A 12,025-nucleotide genomic window follows, 5' to 3' on the forward strand; every position below is an offset into this window, starting at 1 on the left:
TCCTACCACACAGTACTTTGACACCTGTATGCAGAATTACTTTAGATCATCTCATATTTTTAAAAATCAAGCCAAGTTCCAATCCCTTAACCCTGTAATTTATTATGAAATTTCAAAACCCAATAGAAAGGCTATCTTTTGAAAGTGTTGCCCTGTTAAAAAATAAAATCTTAGAATATTTTTTTCAGCAAGCACAATATAGAATGTATATTAAAACAAAGTGGGAATAATTAATTATTTAAACATCTATACTTGGAAAGAAAAATGCATTAAAAGGTAGTATATGTCAATTTGATTGTGCCGCAAAGTGCTGAACAAAAATCTAGTCCTGGTCCACGATCTTTATTGAAAATACATTGTTTTCATTTCTTATATTCAGCTTTAAAAGGTTACCTGTAACTTGTTTGTCTGGAAGTGATGGAATTGGAATGGCTGATCCAAATTTAATCAAGAGTCGTTCATATAACCAGTCAAAGTGTTTGTATCTGTGGTTGACAGATCGATTAGTGTTCTGTGAAACAAGTGAACAAAAGAAAAACCTCATCTTATTAGTCTTACAGAAAATATATATTTACAACAGCATAATATATATGCATTAGCCAATATTATTTAACTCCGTGATGCAAACCTTAGATAAACTATAAAGAGTAACTAGACATTTTGAGGTGAGCACTTACTGTACATGTGAGCTGATATTCGATGTAGCTCTTAAGACCATACATTTTAGAACCTTTTTTGGGGTCAGCCACAACACAGTCAAATGTAGAGGTAGGATAAACCCACATGGGACCATAATCTCCAATCTACAAGGTAACAACAGTTTTTATCAATCATATGCATAGGTATTTAGAACTAGAAGCAATCAATGTACTCAAACATAAAAATTGAGTAAGACTTTCTTATAACCTAGGAATGAGATGTAATGCCACAACGGATTCTTATGCTATATACATCAGGTAAGTAATTGACTCTGTACAAACAGCCTTTTAGGATCTCTCTCTTTTTCTGACTTAAGAATTATAAACAATACATTCTGACTTATTCCACATCATTTCAACTAGATAGCACAAATATTTGAAGTAATTCAGCTTGATTGTGCTGTAGAAGATACAATCAAGCAGAATTAACTCAGATAATTTTAATGCTTTTTAATGCTTTTTAGTATAGTAGGAGGCTCAGTTTGCAGGGAAATGCTTCAATGCTACTGAGTCCTCCTGAAAAATCAAGAAGTAAGCAAACAGTTCCGCATAACCAAGACTATAAAGATTTTTCACTCAAACTGCCCTTACTGCTTTAGTAAATGTTTGAATTTTGAAAGGGTTCGTATCAGCACTTTCCAGAGATATAAGGATATATTAAAAATATAGAACTTACAATTATAGGGATTTTTTCTTTGGGTTTTGTTAGTTGCTTTGCCAACAGGTACTGTTCCACTCCAGGTTTTGCAAATCCAGGAAATCTGATCACAGAAATAAAGTGACTGAGTCCTTCTTTCACGGGCACATTGCTAGATTCAGAAACACCTGCCATACTTTATAGATGTGGTCTTTTAAATGAGTTGAACGAACCTATTACTGAAATCTCTGTGCGAAAATGATCTAGTTACAACTGTATTAGAAGTAAGGGAATTAAGTAATCTCTGATTTGTCTGCCTTCAGCCAATCAGAACAAACAGAATAAAAGAACAGTTAGTACCAACTGTCACTGCAGAATCATTTCAAAAGCCTCTGAATTCTCCTCTGTCATTTGATAATCTAACAGTTAATGAACCCAAACCAACCACTAGTATAAAAAGGGACGTATACTGACATTAAATTCCATTAAATCAGAGGATCTATTTTAGTTAAGATTAATTCAAACTCCTGGGTGAAGGCCGCTGATTCCCACACATCACTCCTGTCACAATCCAGAACACATCATCCACCAACCCAAAATGCACAAACCCTCATCTCCCACCTCGCCATTAGCAGGGCCACTATGTCATCACTTCCAAATCACATTAGTTTGGATTATATCACAATGTCCTGAAATCAATAGAACAGGACAGAATGCAGTGTTGTATAAATGGACAGGGAAAGTTTACAGTTCTCCTGAAAAAATGTATTTAAAAGGACAGGAGAGTCTACTTTATGAATTGGGTCCAGCACTAATCTGTTAAAACAATTGTAACTGGATGAACACATCTAGAGAATGAGAAGACTATGCAGGCAACACTCCATGAACATGGCTATTTTGGTAACACCTGAATATTTTAGTCCCAGTTCTTAAACTTTAACAAGGTGTTCAACCCTGCCATAAACATATACAGGGAGTCCCAGAGTTACAAACATCACACTTACAAATGACTCTTCATTCAGAACGGAGGTGATACAACAGGAAGTGAGAGAAATCTACCCTTAGGAAGGGGAATTCATTCCTGGAAGAGTTACCATGGGGAAAAGGTGTCTCCACAGAAGCTTTCTCGCCAATCCTTGTTTCCACAACAAAACCATTATTTCAAAATCCAATTATCACAGAGACAAAAGAAGTGAAATCTTCGAAAGGGTCACAGACAGCAAGACAAACACCACAGGGGTGTTTGGTTAACGCTTCCCTATGCTGTCCAGAGCTCTCTCGCTCTCGCTCTCGCTCTCTCTATATATGGCTAGAGTTAAACTTTAAAATGTAGCTGTTCCAACATACAAATTCAACTTAACAACAAGCCTTTGTAACTTGGGGACTGCCTGTACACATCCAAGACTACAATTTTGACTTGAATTTCTTTCAATTAAATGCTATTGAATAATCAATTTCCATCAGATTTGCATCTTGTGTAGTGAACTTCAGCCCCTGAAAGCATAGGTCATAACGATTTTTTTCAAACTTTAGGATACTAGAATTCTTTTTCTGCAGGAAAGCAACAGAGTTATCCTCCAAAAAACTACATTAGAAGTGCACTACAAATTCTGACTACAGAAACCAGTTCTAGCTTGCTTCATAATTCTTCCTTTAGTATTTTTTCACCCCATACAGATCTGGGAGTTTTACTTGTTTAGTGGCAATTTCATAGCAGCCCCTCGGCTATTTCCACGCTGGAGTCCTGTTGGGTCTGAAGGTTCTGTCTCTTTATAGCCAGGATAGGGTGCAGCTGCCGATTTAGGGTCATCCCAGTCATCATCCCAATCATCATCATCAGCTGCTGCTAAAAGGGGATGATTGCCAACATCACATAAACAGAACAAAAAACTAACAACCATCCTTCAAGTTTAGTAGCACACAAATTCTGATAGAGCTAGAAAGACCAAAACAACATTTTGAGGCAAAATGGCATGATATTGACAAATAACTAATATAATGGGAGGTCTCAGTTCTTAAATACATCAATAAGTCTATCTTCTTAAGGTTTTCCCATTAATTTAATAGGCACAAACAATCCTAAGCATATTTTTCTAGCAACGCACCACAACCCTCAAGAATAGTTACAGAAATTCTGCTAACCTGGACCTTGGTAAGCTTGTGGGTGACCAAATGCTGCTGCATCCCAGTTGTTTGTAGTGCTATTTTTCTGCTTAGCTTCAGGTTTGGATGCCCAGCCATCACCAGCTGTTGCATTGTCCCAGTTTGACCAGGGGTCACTTGCATTGCTAGAAGCCTACATTAAAAAAAAAGATGTGAGAAAACACCTGGACTTTAAGGAAATATCATAGACAAGAAAATTCTGTAACAATGAATATGTTGTATATCTGTTGTAACAATGAATCTTTGAACTAACAGGACCAGCCTAAAGGTAAATAAGGCACACACATAGTTTCCAATGGAGGTAAAGGTTTTCCAAATGACAACAGAACCTTCTTTCCCTGTGAGCCTATTTAAAGTGGGTGCAGTAAAGAACTCCCACAGACAAACAATGCTCTTAAGCTAGATAAAGGGACCATGGTGTGTGTAAAATACAAAAAAAAACACACCTCAGGGAGGATACCCAGTTCTATTTCTTCCTTACAACTGCTGCCAAGAAGGCTGTGGTAGCACTGAATTATCTGCAGGAAAAGACTGGCAATGAACTGGTTGAGGCTTAATCCAGAAAAAAATTAAAGTTTCCTGGTCAATAAAAAAATGAATCTGAAGCTGGAATCGCAGCCTGTTTGAAAGGGGTTGCTCACCCTTTGAAAGGTCAGTTGGATCAAGTGCTGCTCCTGGAAATCCAGATTGCTGCACTGGTTACACCCTTTCTTAGAGAAAGTAGATCCATCCATAATGGCTTACGCCTTTTTTATCTCATAATTAGATTTCTGTAATATGTTTTACATGAGGCCACCTTTGAAAAATATTTGGTCATTGCAGCCTATCTATTATTATTATTATTATTATTATTATTATTATTATTATTATTATTATCACTACTACTACTACTACTACTACTACTACTATTATCTTTATTTATACGCCACCTTTCTTTTGAGAGGACTCATGGCACCTAACAACCACACACTTTAGTCAATATAAAACAAAGCAAATACAAAAATTAAAAACAATTTAATAGTATTGTGTGTTTTAGGTTAAAATACAGTTAAAATATACCATTTGAAATGCATTTTAAAGCACACAATTCCCTCCAAAATCCCACATTTTTGAAGACACATACACACATTTTAATCTACATGCCTTCAAGTCTCCTGTCAATTTATGGTGATTACATGATTTTAATGAAGATACATATATCTTGATCCTTGCCATTCCGTTATGCCCCTGAAGTAACCAGAAAGTAGAATTCATGCAGCACATTATTTTATTATACAAGCAGGCTAGACAGGGTATGATTGATCCAATAATTACTCTACCAGGAAAACAGGATCCATTTATGTCATTCTTTTATGAAAATATAAGAATTCTAGTGTGACTTTGGTTGTTATAAAAAATCTGAGGCATCAGGATCACAGAATAGTTAACTTCTGTATAAGGGGGAAATGTCTGAAATAAGCTCAGTCTGCATTAAATCAATTGTTACCTGTGCTCTTAATTTATCTTATATGTCATAAATTTATACTTGGTGGGTCTCTGGACTAAAATAAATAATTATTATTGTTGTATATATTTTGTGATGTAACAAAAAGGCATCTTCACTCTGTTTGGACAATTTTCTTTTTATCCACTGTAAAAGAAAAGCAAACCTTTGGTTTATAGATAGGACACCCTTCTTTACCTACTTCACTTGCTTCTGTTACAAAATAACAGGTACTGTAACAGAATCCCCTTGAAGTCAATACTTATGCCACTCTCAGTACAGATATAAACAATAAGTTCTACTTAACCTGTTTTATGACAAATTGCCAAATAAAACTGTTTATGCAGAGGCAGACAGTTGGATCTGTCTAGCCCAGTAAGACTATGGCAGTGTAATGCAATCATTCCACTGGCACTGATCGTGAAAACAATCATGCACAGGTTGATGACAAAGATAAAAGTTTAAGATTCTGGGAAACTGTGTTGTTGAAGGCTTTCATAGCCGAGATCACAGGACTGTTGTATGTTTTCTGGGCTGTATGGCCATGTTCCAGAGGTATTCTCTCTTGACGTTTCACCCACATCTATGGCAGGCATCCTCAGAGGTTGTGAGGATTCTGGAAAACTGTTATTAATCAGAAGAGGCAAACCTCAGATATACGGAGCCCTGATATGACTCAACATAAGGCAGTTTCATGTGTTTATTCATTTTCAAACTAAGAAGATTTTTGTTTTGTTAAACACAGCAATTACCTAAAAAGACTTTTCCATGATATAATGATACTCACAGGTCAAACTACAATGGTTGTGTAATTATGGTATGTCAGCGAGAGGTTGGACAAGAAGCAACTATTCAGAGTAAGAAAGGGGAATGCCTCCTGGGGAGTGACCTTTGTTAACAAATCTACATACTGAAATATCTTGGGACAGGAAAGGATCTCTGTGGGCTCTCTCTAGTGACTGACTCTCCCCAGTGAATACTTAGCATTTCCCCCCTGATAAACAGCAGGTTCATATCTTCAAACAAACATCATGAACTGCTATGATGGTTTGGTTAATTGGTGTCATTATTGTATTATCTTAACATATTAAATACTGAGACAAAAGAACAGGAGAAAGTAAATAATATATCCTTTAAAAAATCTCATCTCACTTATAGAGATAACAATAACATCTTCTAACACTGGTATAAACAAACAAATTAAAAATGTTTTAAACTGAGTTAACCATTTAATAATTTCCTGTATCTTCACCAAATACCAAGACTCTAGCAATGACTGAACTCACACATCCCTATAATACCTATCTAATGCAGGTTGAGGATGTACTCCCCTCTTTTTATATATTTGGAAAACAATAGTGTTAAGGTAGACTTGCAAGAAAAAAAAATCACAAGCAGGATGTGGGAATATATTCTGATTTTACCCTTCCAGTAATGCTAAAAAGTTACCTTTCTCGTAGAAGGAGTTGAAGGTGGAGAATGTGGAAAAATTTCCAAAATAGCTGTATGATTGGCAGAAGCCAGAAAATCCACCTTAAAAATAAGAAGCACTAAGTAAAGAGAGAAAAAAGCAGCAGTAGGAAAGCCTATATCAGTTTAGAGACCTGTGGCACATGCAGACTGCTGTAGGCAAGCAGATTTGCTGAAACATATACACACCATTAAGATTCTTGTACGCAAAAGTAACATGCATGCAAGAATGCATCTTCTCTGAAAATTGAATTTTGGGTTTAGCACCGTATTTAGGCCACACTATCACATTCAGATTTTATATATTACAAAATGCACAAAGGCAAAACAAAAAACAAATAGTTAAGAATGAATTGAAATAAAACCATGCAACATACTGCAAGACATACAGCCATGCATCATCTTCAGTTGTAGGACAGGTTAGTATCTCTTATCTGAAGTGCTTGGGACCCAGAGTGTTTTGTATTTAGAATTTTGGAATATTTCTACATACACAATGAAATATCTTGGAGATGAGATCCAAGTCAAAATATAAAATCAATGTATGTTTCCTTTATACCTTTATAGACACAACATTTTAAATCATTTGGTGCATGAAACAATGTTTTCGTGCACTGAACTACCAGAAAGGAAAGGTGTCACTACCTCAGTCACCCATGCAGATAATTTCAAATTTTGGAGTATTTCGCATAATGGACTTTCAAGCTATATTACCATACCAGAAAGGCAGCCTGATCTGCTTACAAATGAAGTTCATCTATACAATATTCACACCGTTAAGTATAAGTTCATGGACATTCAATTTTTTAGTGTGTTTTTTTCATTGCACAAGCATTATGTGTTTATTCAGTGTTCCTATCTCAACAGAATTATAAATGTATTATTACACTTATAGATACATCATATAAATGCTCATTTGTTTATCCATTCTACCAGAAACATTATGAGAAAACACCATTATGTATGGAATATGAAAGGAACTTTGAATATGTGCAATTAAAACAAAGAATATACCACAGTATTTGAAGGAGTTAGTGGAAAAAAAACAGAATAAGAAAATGTCAGAGTCCCTTATTGTGCTGGGCTTAAATCACAATGACAAGTGATTTCCTGAAAAACTTGCCTGGTGTAATAGATGTGGCTCCCTACCTTCTGAGTATTGTCTAGATAGGCAAAAAGCACTCTATTTATATATTCTTCAAGAGTAAAATTTCAGGAAATTTACAATAGACATGAGGATTTATATCATTTTATGCTATTTAGTGCTGTTAATTGCCATCATATCATCTGCAACATACGATGAGCCTATGAATGACAAACCTCCAGAGCATTCTGTCATCAATAGCCCTGTTCAAGACTTGCAAACCCAAAACTGTGGCTTCCTTGATCGAGACTACCATGCTGTTTATTGGTCTACAAAGCTTTAGACTGCATTTCATGGAAGGATAATTCATACCATATAGTGATCATTTAATCTCAATACACTGATTCTACATGTATAACAGAAGTTCATGGTATTACACAGGTGTTTCCTGTTTTGGCCTGTCTTTCTTATCACAGACTTTATATTACATAGTCTTGGGCAAAATATACATATTACATTGTAAGGAGATACATGGCACTGATACTACATTGCATTGGTAAATAAGTAATATATTACACCATATTTGGGGTGAATGAAAGAACTCTTTTAACTGCCATGACTCAATGCTATGAAATAATGGGAGTTATAGTTTTACAAAGCTTTCTGCCATTACACAGGCCTATGTGTTCTACTTATTTTGTTCCTTTTTCAGGATTCTACTATTGTTCTTGTATTAGGCTTACTACTCTTTGGATCTGGTTGCACCATTTATTAACTACTGTTCTCAACTGAACAATTCTCTCTTAATCATTTTTCTTATGTTATATTTTTCTTTCAGCCAGCTAGTGATACTTCAGCTCACATACTCTTTCACTGTCCTTTTACCCAGGCACATATCTTACTAAATTTAGACTGTATTGTTTCTTAACCAGTACATACTTTCATATTAAAACTATTCTATTACTCACTTGAAGTTCTGCAATGCCCAAGTAAAAACTACACATACTGCTTTCCAACTTTTTTTCCATGTCTAAAGCCATGTGGTAATATCTTCAGACAGCAGCTAAAATTACTTTTGGAACTAACAAACTATACATGACAGTGAACAAACACTCTTAAAAATACTGTAAGATGTAAAGTAACCAATCAAAATTTATTACACAACCATGGAAGCTCTCAGCCTCAGTGGAAATATTGTTATTAGTTCTCACTTTAAAAAGTAATCTCATTCAAAAGGTACTGTAGAATCATAGTTTAGTTCCAGACTCTGCTGGCACATTCACTTGGGGTGGGGGGTTTAAGAAGATTCATGTGATCTTCTTGTTGCTTTGTTACATTTGTATTCCACTAGTTCAAAGCAGAAGCTTACAAAGTAGGTTGAAGATACAGGAAATTGAACTAATTCATTCAGAAATATAACGCTTTTCATAAGGGCGTGAAGAAGACTTAAGTAATGTTCGTGTTTTAGACGAAACACAATTTCTTATGATGCCTGTATTCAAATGGTGACCAATTCTCTGAATAGTTTGCATGGAAAAAAACCAGCTTGTTCTCTGATCTGTTAGGACCTTATAAAACTGACTCGTATCAACTATTAGGCAGTTTAGAGCAGGCCCTTTATATGATGTTGAATTGTAACCTCTAAGGCGCATACCTCACCACTGGGGCTGCTGGCTAGTGTTTCTGGGAGTTACTATCGAGCTGTATGTAGAGAACCAAATAATTCCCACCTCCGTTCAGAGATTTAATTACATACTAAACCTGAATTAGGAATTTCAGTCTACAAGCTGCATGCAGTACCCAATTCTTTTCTGTCGTTCCCATGACCCCCTGGTCCCAAAGTCCCCAGCCCTCCAGAGGAAGAAAGCCCCACTACAGTAGTGGACTTTGGGTACCACATTTAATCTAATCATCTCTTAATACTAGTTCTCTTGTCCAGCTAAAACTATAACTGAACATTTGATGAAAGTAAAAAAAAAAAAAGCTAAGTAGTAACTTTAGCAGACTACAAATGCTACAAATCACAGGAGAGTGAAATAGCTCTAGTATTATATTTTATTACCATAAAACAAATCAGAAGATAATGAGACAATCACCAAATACCAAATTCTAAAGCTTGGAATGTGTCAGAACAAAAGATTTAATATAACATTGCCATGGAACGACAAGATTAAACCGCAAGGCATTCTATATAAACTGGAGTACAATTATTTAATGACTTTGGAAATGAGAGGTAAATTTTAATGAACAATAATTTTAGTCTTGTTGTCACTAAGGAGGCTGTTCAGGTTCTGGACCGGTGCTTGGCCACTGTGTTGGACTGGATGAGGGCCAACAAATTGAAATTGAATCCAGACAAGACAGAGGTCCTCCTGGTCAGTCGGAAGGCCGATCAGGGTACTGGGTTACAGCCTGTGCTGGATGGGGTCACACTCCCCCTGAAGGCGCAGGTGCGCAGTCTGGGGGTGACCCTAGACTCACTGTTGAGCCTGGAGCCCCAGGTCAGCGATGGCCAAGGGAGCCTTCGCACAGTTAAAACTCATGCGCCAGCTGCAACCGTACCTTTGGAAGCCGGACTTGCCCACGGTGGTCCACGCTCTCGTTACATTCCGTTTTGACTACTGCGACACACTCTACGTGGGGCTGCATTTGAAGACTGTTCGGAAGCTTCAATTAGTCCAACGGGAGGCTGCCAGGTTAATAACTGGAGCGGCGTTCAGGGAGCGTACTACTCCTCTGTTACGCCAGCTCCACTGGCTGTCGATTAGCTACCGAGCACAATTTAAGGTGCTGGCTTTAGCCTACAAAGCTCTAAACGGTTCCGGCCCAGCTTATTTGTCCGAACGTGTCTCCCGCTACGATCCATCTCGAAGCTTAAGATCATCAGATGAGGCCCTGCTCACTGTCCCGTCAGCCTCACAGGTGTGGCTGGCGGGGACGAGAGACAAGGCTTTTTCAGTAGTGGCTCCCTGCCTATGGAACGCCCTCCCCAGTGAAGTCAGGCAGGCTCCCTCCCTCCTATCCTTCTGTAGGAAGGTGAAAACTTGGTTGTGGGGCCAGGCTTTCAAATAAGAATCAGCAGCGCCAATTATTATTATTATTATGTACGCCAGAACTCAATTGACAGACCCAGTCTTTTGAACTTGAACATGTCCATTTGTATTTTAGAATGTTTTTATGAATGTTGATGTAAGTTAATAATTTTTAATCTGCTTTATAGTGTATTGTATAATTTTTATATGTGTGTTTATTGTAAGCCGCCCTGAGTCCCCTCTCGGGTGAGAAGGGCAGGATATAAATGTTGCAATAAGTAATAAATAAATGGAAGTTTTCCTTCCTTTTCTTTTTCCATGGTGAATTGGATGTTTGGGTGGATGCTGTTAAGGTGGTCCAGGAACTTGCTGAGTTCTTCCTCTCCATGGCTCCAAATTGTGTCATCTACGTATCTGAACCAAACAGTTGGCTTTTTTGGTGATTTCTAAGGCTTGTTTTTCAAAGTGTTCCATATAGAAATTTGCTACTACTGGGCTGAGAGGGCTCCCCGAGCCACTCCATCTTTCTGTTCATAGAATCCATTGTCCCACTCAAAGTAGGTAGTGGTGAGGCAATGGCAAAACAGGGCTGTGATGTCTTTTGGGAAGTGTAGGCCAGAGTTGTCATAGAGATTTAAAATGGATAGGCCCATCCTCTGAGGAGGCTCTGCACCTTGAAGAGGGGAGACAGGAGCCAGCTGCAGCAGCTCTATCTCTGAAATGGGAAAATATCTTCCTGGGATTCTCTGTTCTAAGAATCAGTAAAAAGTATGGGGTACCCTCAAGGTCCTGAAGTGCAAATTTCAAGGGGACAGCAAAGGAAACTCAAAATACAGTTTTGTGGATTTTAGTGGATTTCAACTAGCAATATCTACTACAGAAGCAGCAAATCTTGAGCCAGATTGGACTTGGACTACTCAGACACACTTGAGATGTGCAACCTGGTATCATCACACTGCTGAAAGAAGGAACTCAGACCCATCTATAGCCATGCCACAACTTGCAACTTCCCAAATAGGATGCAATAAACCCTTAGGTCTAAGTCTAGTCGTATCCAAACCTGGGGGTCACCTCAATTTCTAAGCCAAAGAGCCAGCATTGTCTGTAGAGACCTCCAAGGTTTATTGTTTATTGGCATTGAATTTTGCCAGATTTGTAAGCTGCCTTGAGTTCCCTTCGGTGACAAAGGCGGGATAGAAATGACATAAATAAATAATAAATAAATAAGGTCATGTGGCTGGCATGACTGCAAGGAACGCTGTTACCTTCCTGCTGGAGGGGTACCTATTGATCTACTCACATTTACATGTTTTTGAATCATTAGGTTGGCAGAAGCTGGGGCTAGCGGCAAGAGCTCACCCCGCTCCCCGGATCTGAACTTCCAACATTTTGGTCAGCAAGTTCAGCAGATCAGCGGTTTAACCTGCTGTGCCACCGAGGGCTCCTATATGTAGTGGT

The 12,025-nt window shown here is 37.6% G+C and overlaps 1 protein-coding gene across 4 annotated transcripts in view; it reads right to left on the bottom strand.

Moving 5' to 3' along the window:
• Nucleotides 1-12,025, bottom strand: part of snx9 (sorting nexin 9) — a 64,859-nt gene that overhangs the window by 18,744 nt on the left and 34,090 nt on the right. Inside the window, exons 5-10 of one of the 4 annotated variants that reach the window (XM_008123505.3) lie at nucleotides 6,431-6,514; nucleotides 3,478-3,631; nucleotides 3,028-3,178; nucleotides 1,375-1,459; nucleotides 678-803; nucleotides 394-511 (exon numbers count right to left, since the gene is read on the bottom strand). In XM_008123505.3, the coding sequence (XP_008121712.1) occupies nucleotides 394-511; nucleotides 678-803; nucleotides 1,375-1,459; nucleotides 3,028-3,178; nucleotides 3,478-3,631; nucleotides 6,431-6,514 (718 nt within the window). Of the gene's footprint in view, nucleotides 1-393; nucleotides 512-677; nucleotides 804-1,374; nucleotides 1,460-3,027; nucleotides 3,182-3,477; nucleotides 3,632-6,430; nucleotides 6,515-12,025 lie in introns of all 4 variants that reach the window. The other 3 variants (XM_008123500.3, XM_003215773.4, XM_016999016.2) reach the window with 3 other exon arrangements.

This window comes from Anolis carolinensis, chromosome 1 (genome assembly GCF_035594765.1).
Source record: "Anolis carolinensis isolate JA03-04 chromosome 1, rAnoCar3.1.pri, whole genome shotgun sequence".
Taxonomy (NCBI): Eukaryota; Metazoa; Chordata; class Lepidosauria; order Squamata; family Dactyloidae; genus Anolis; species Anolis carolinensis.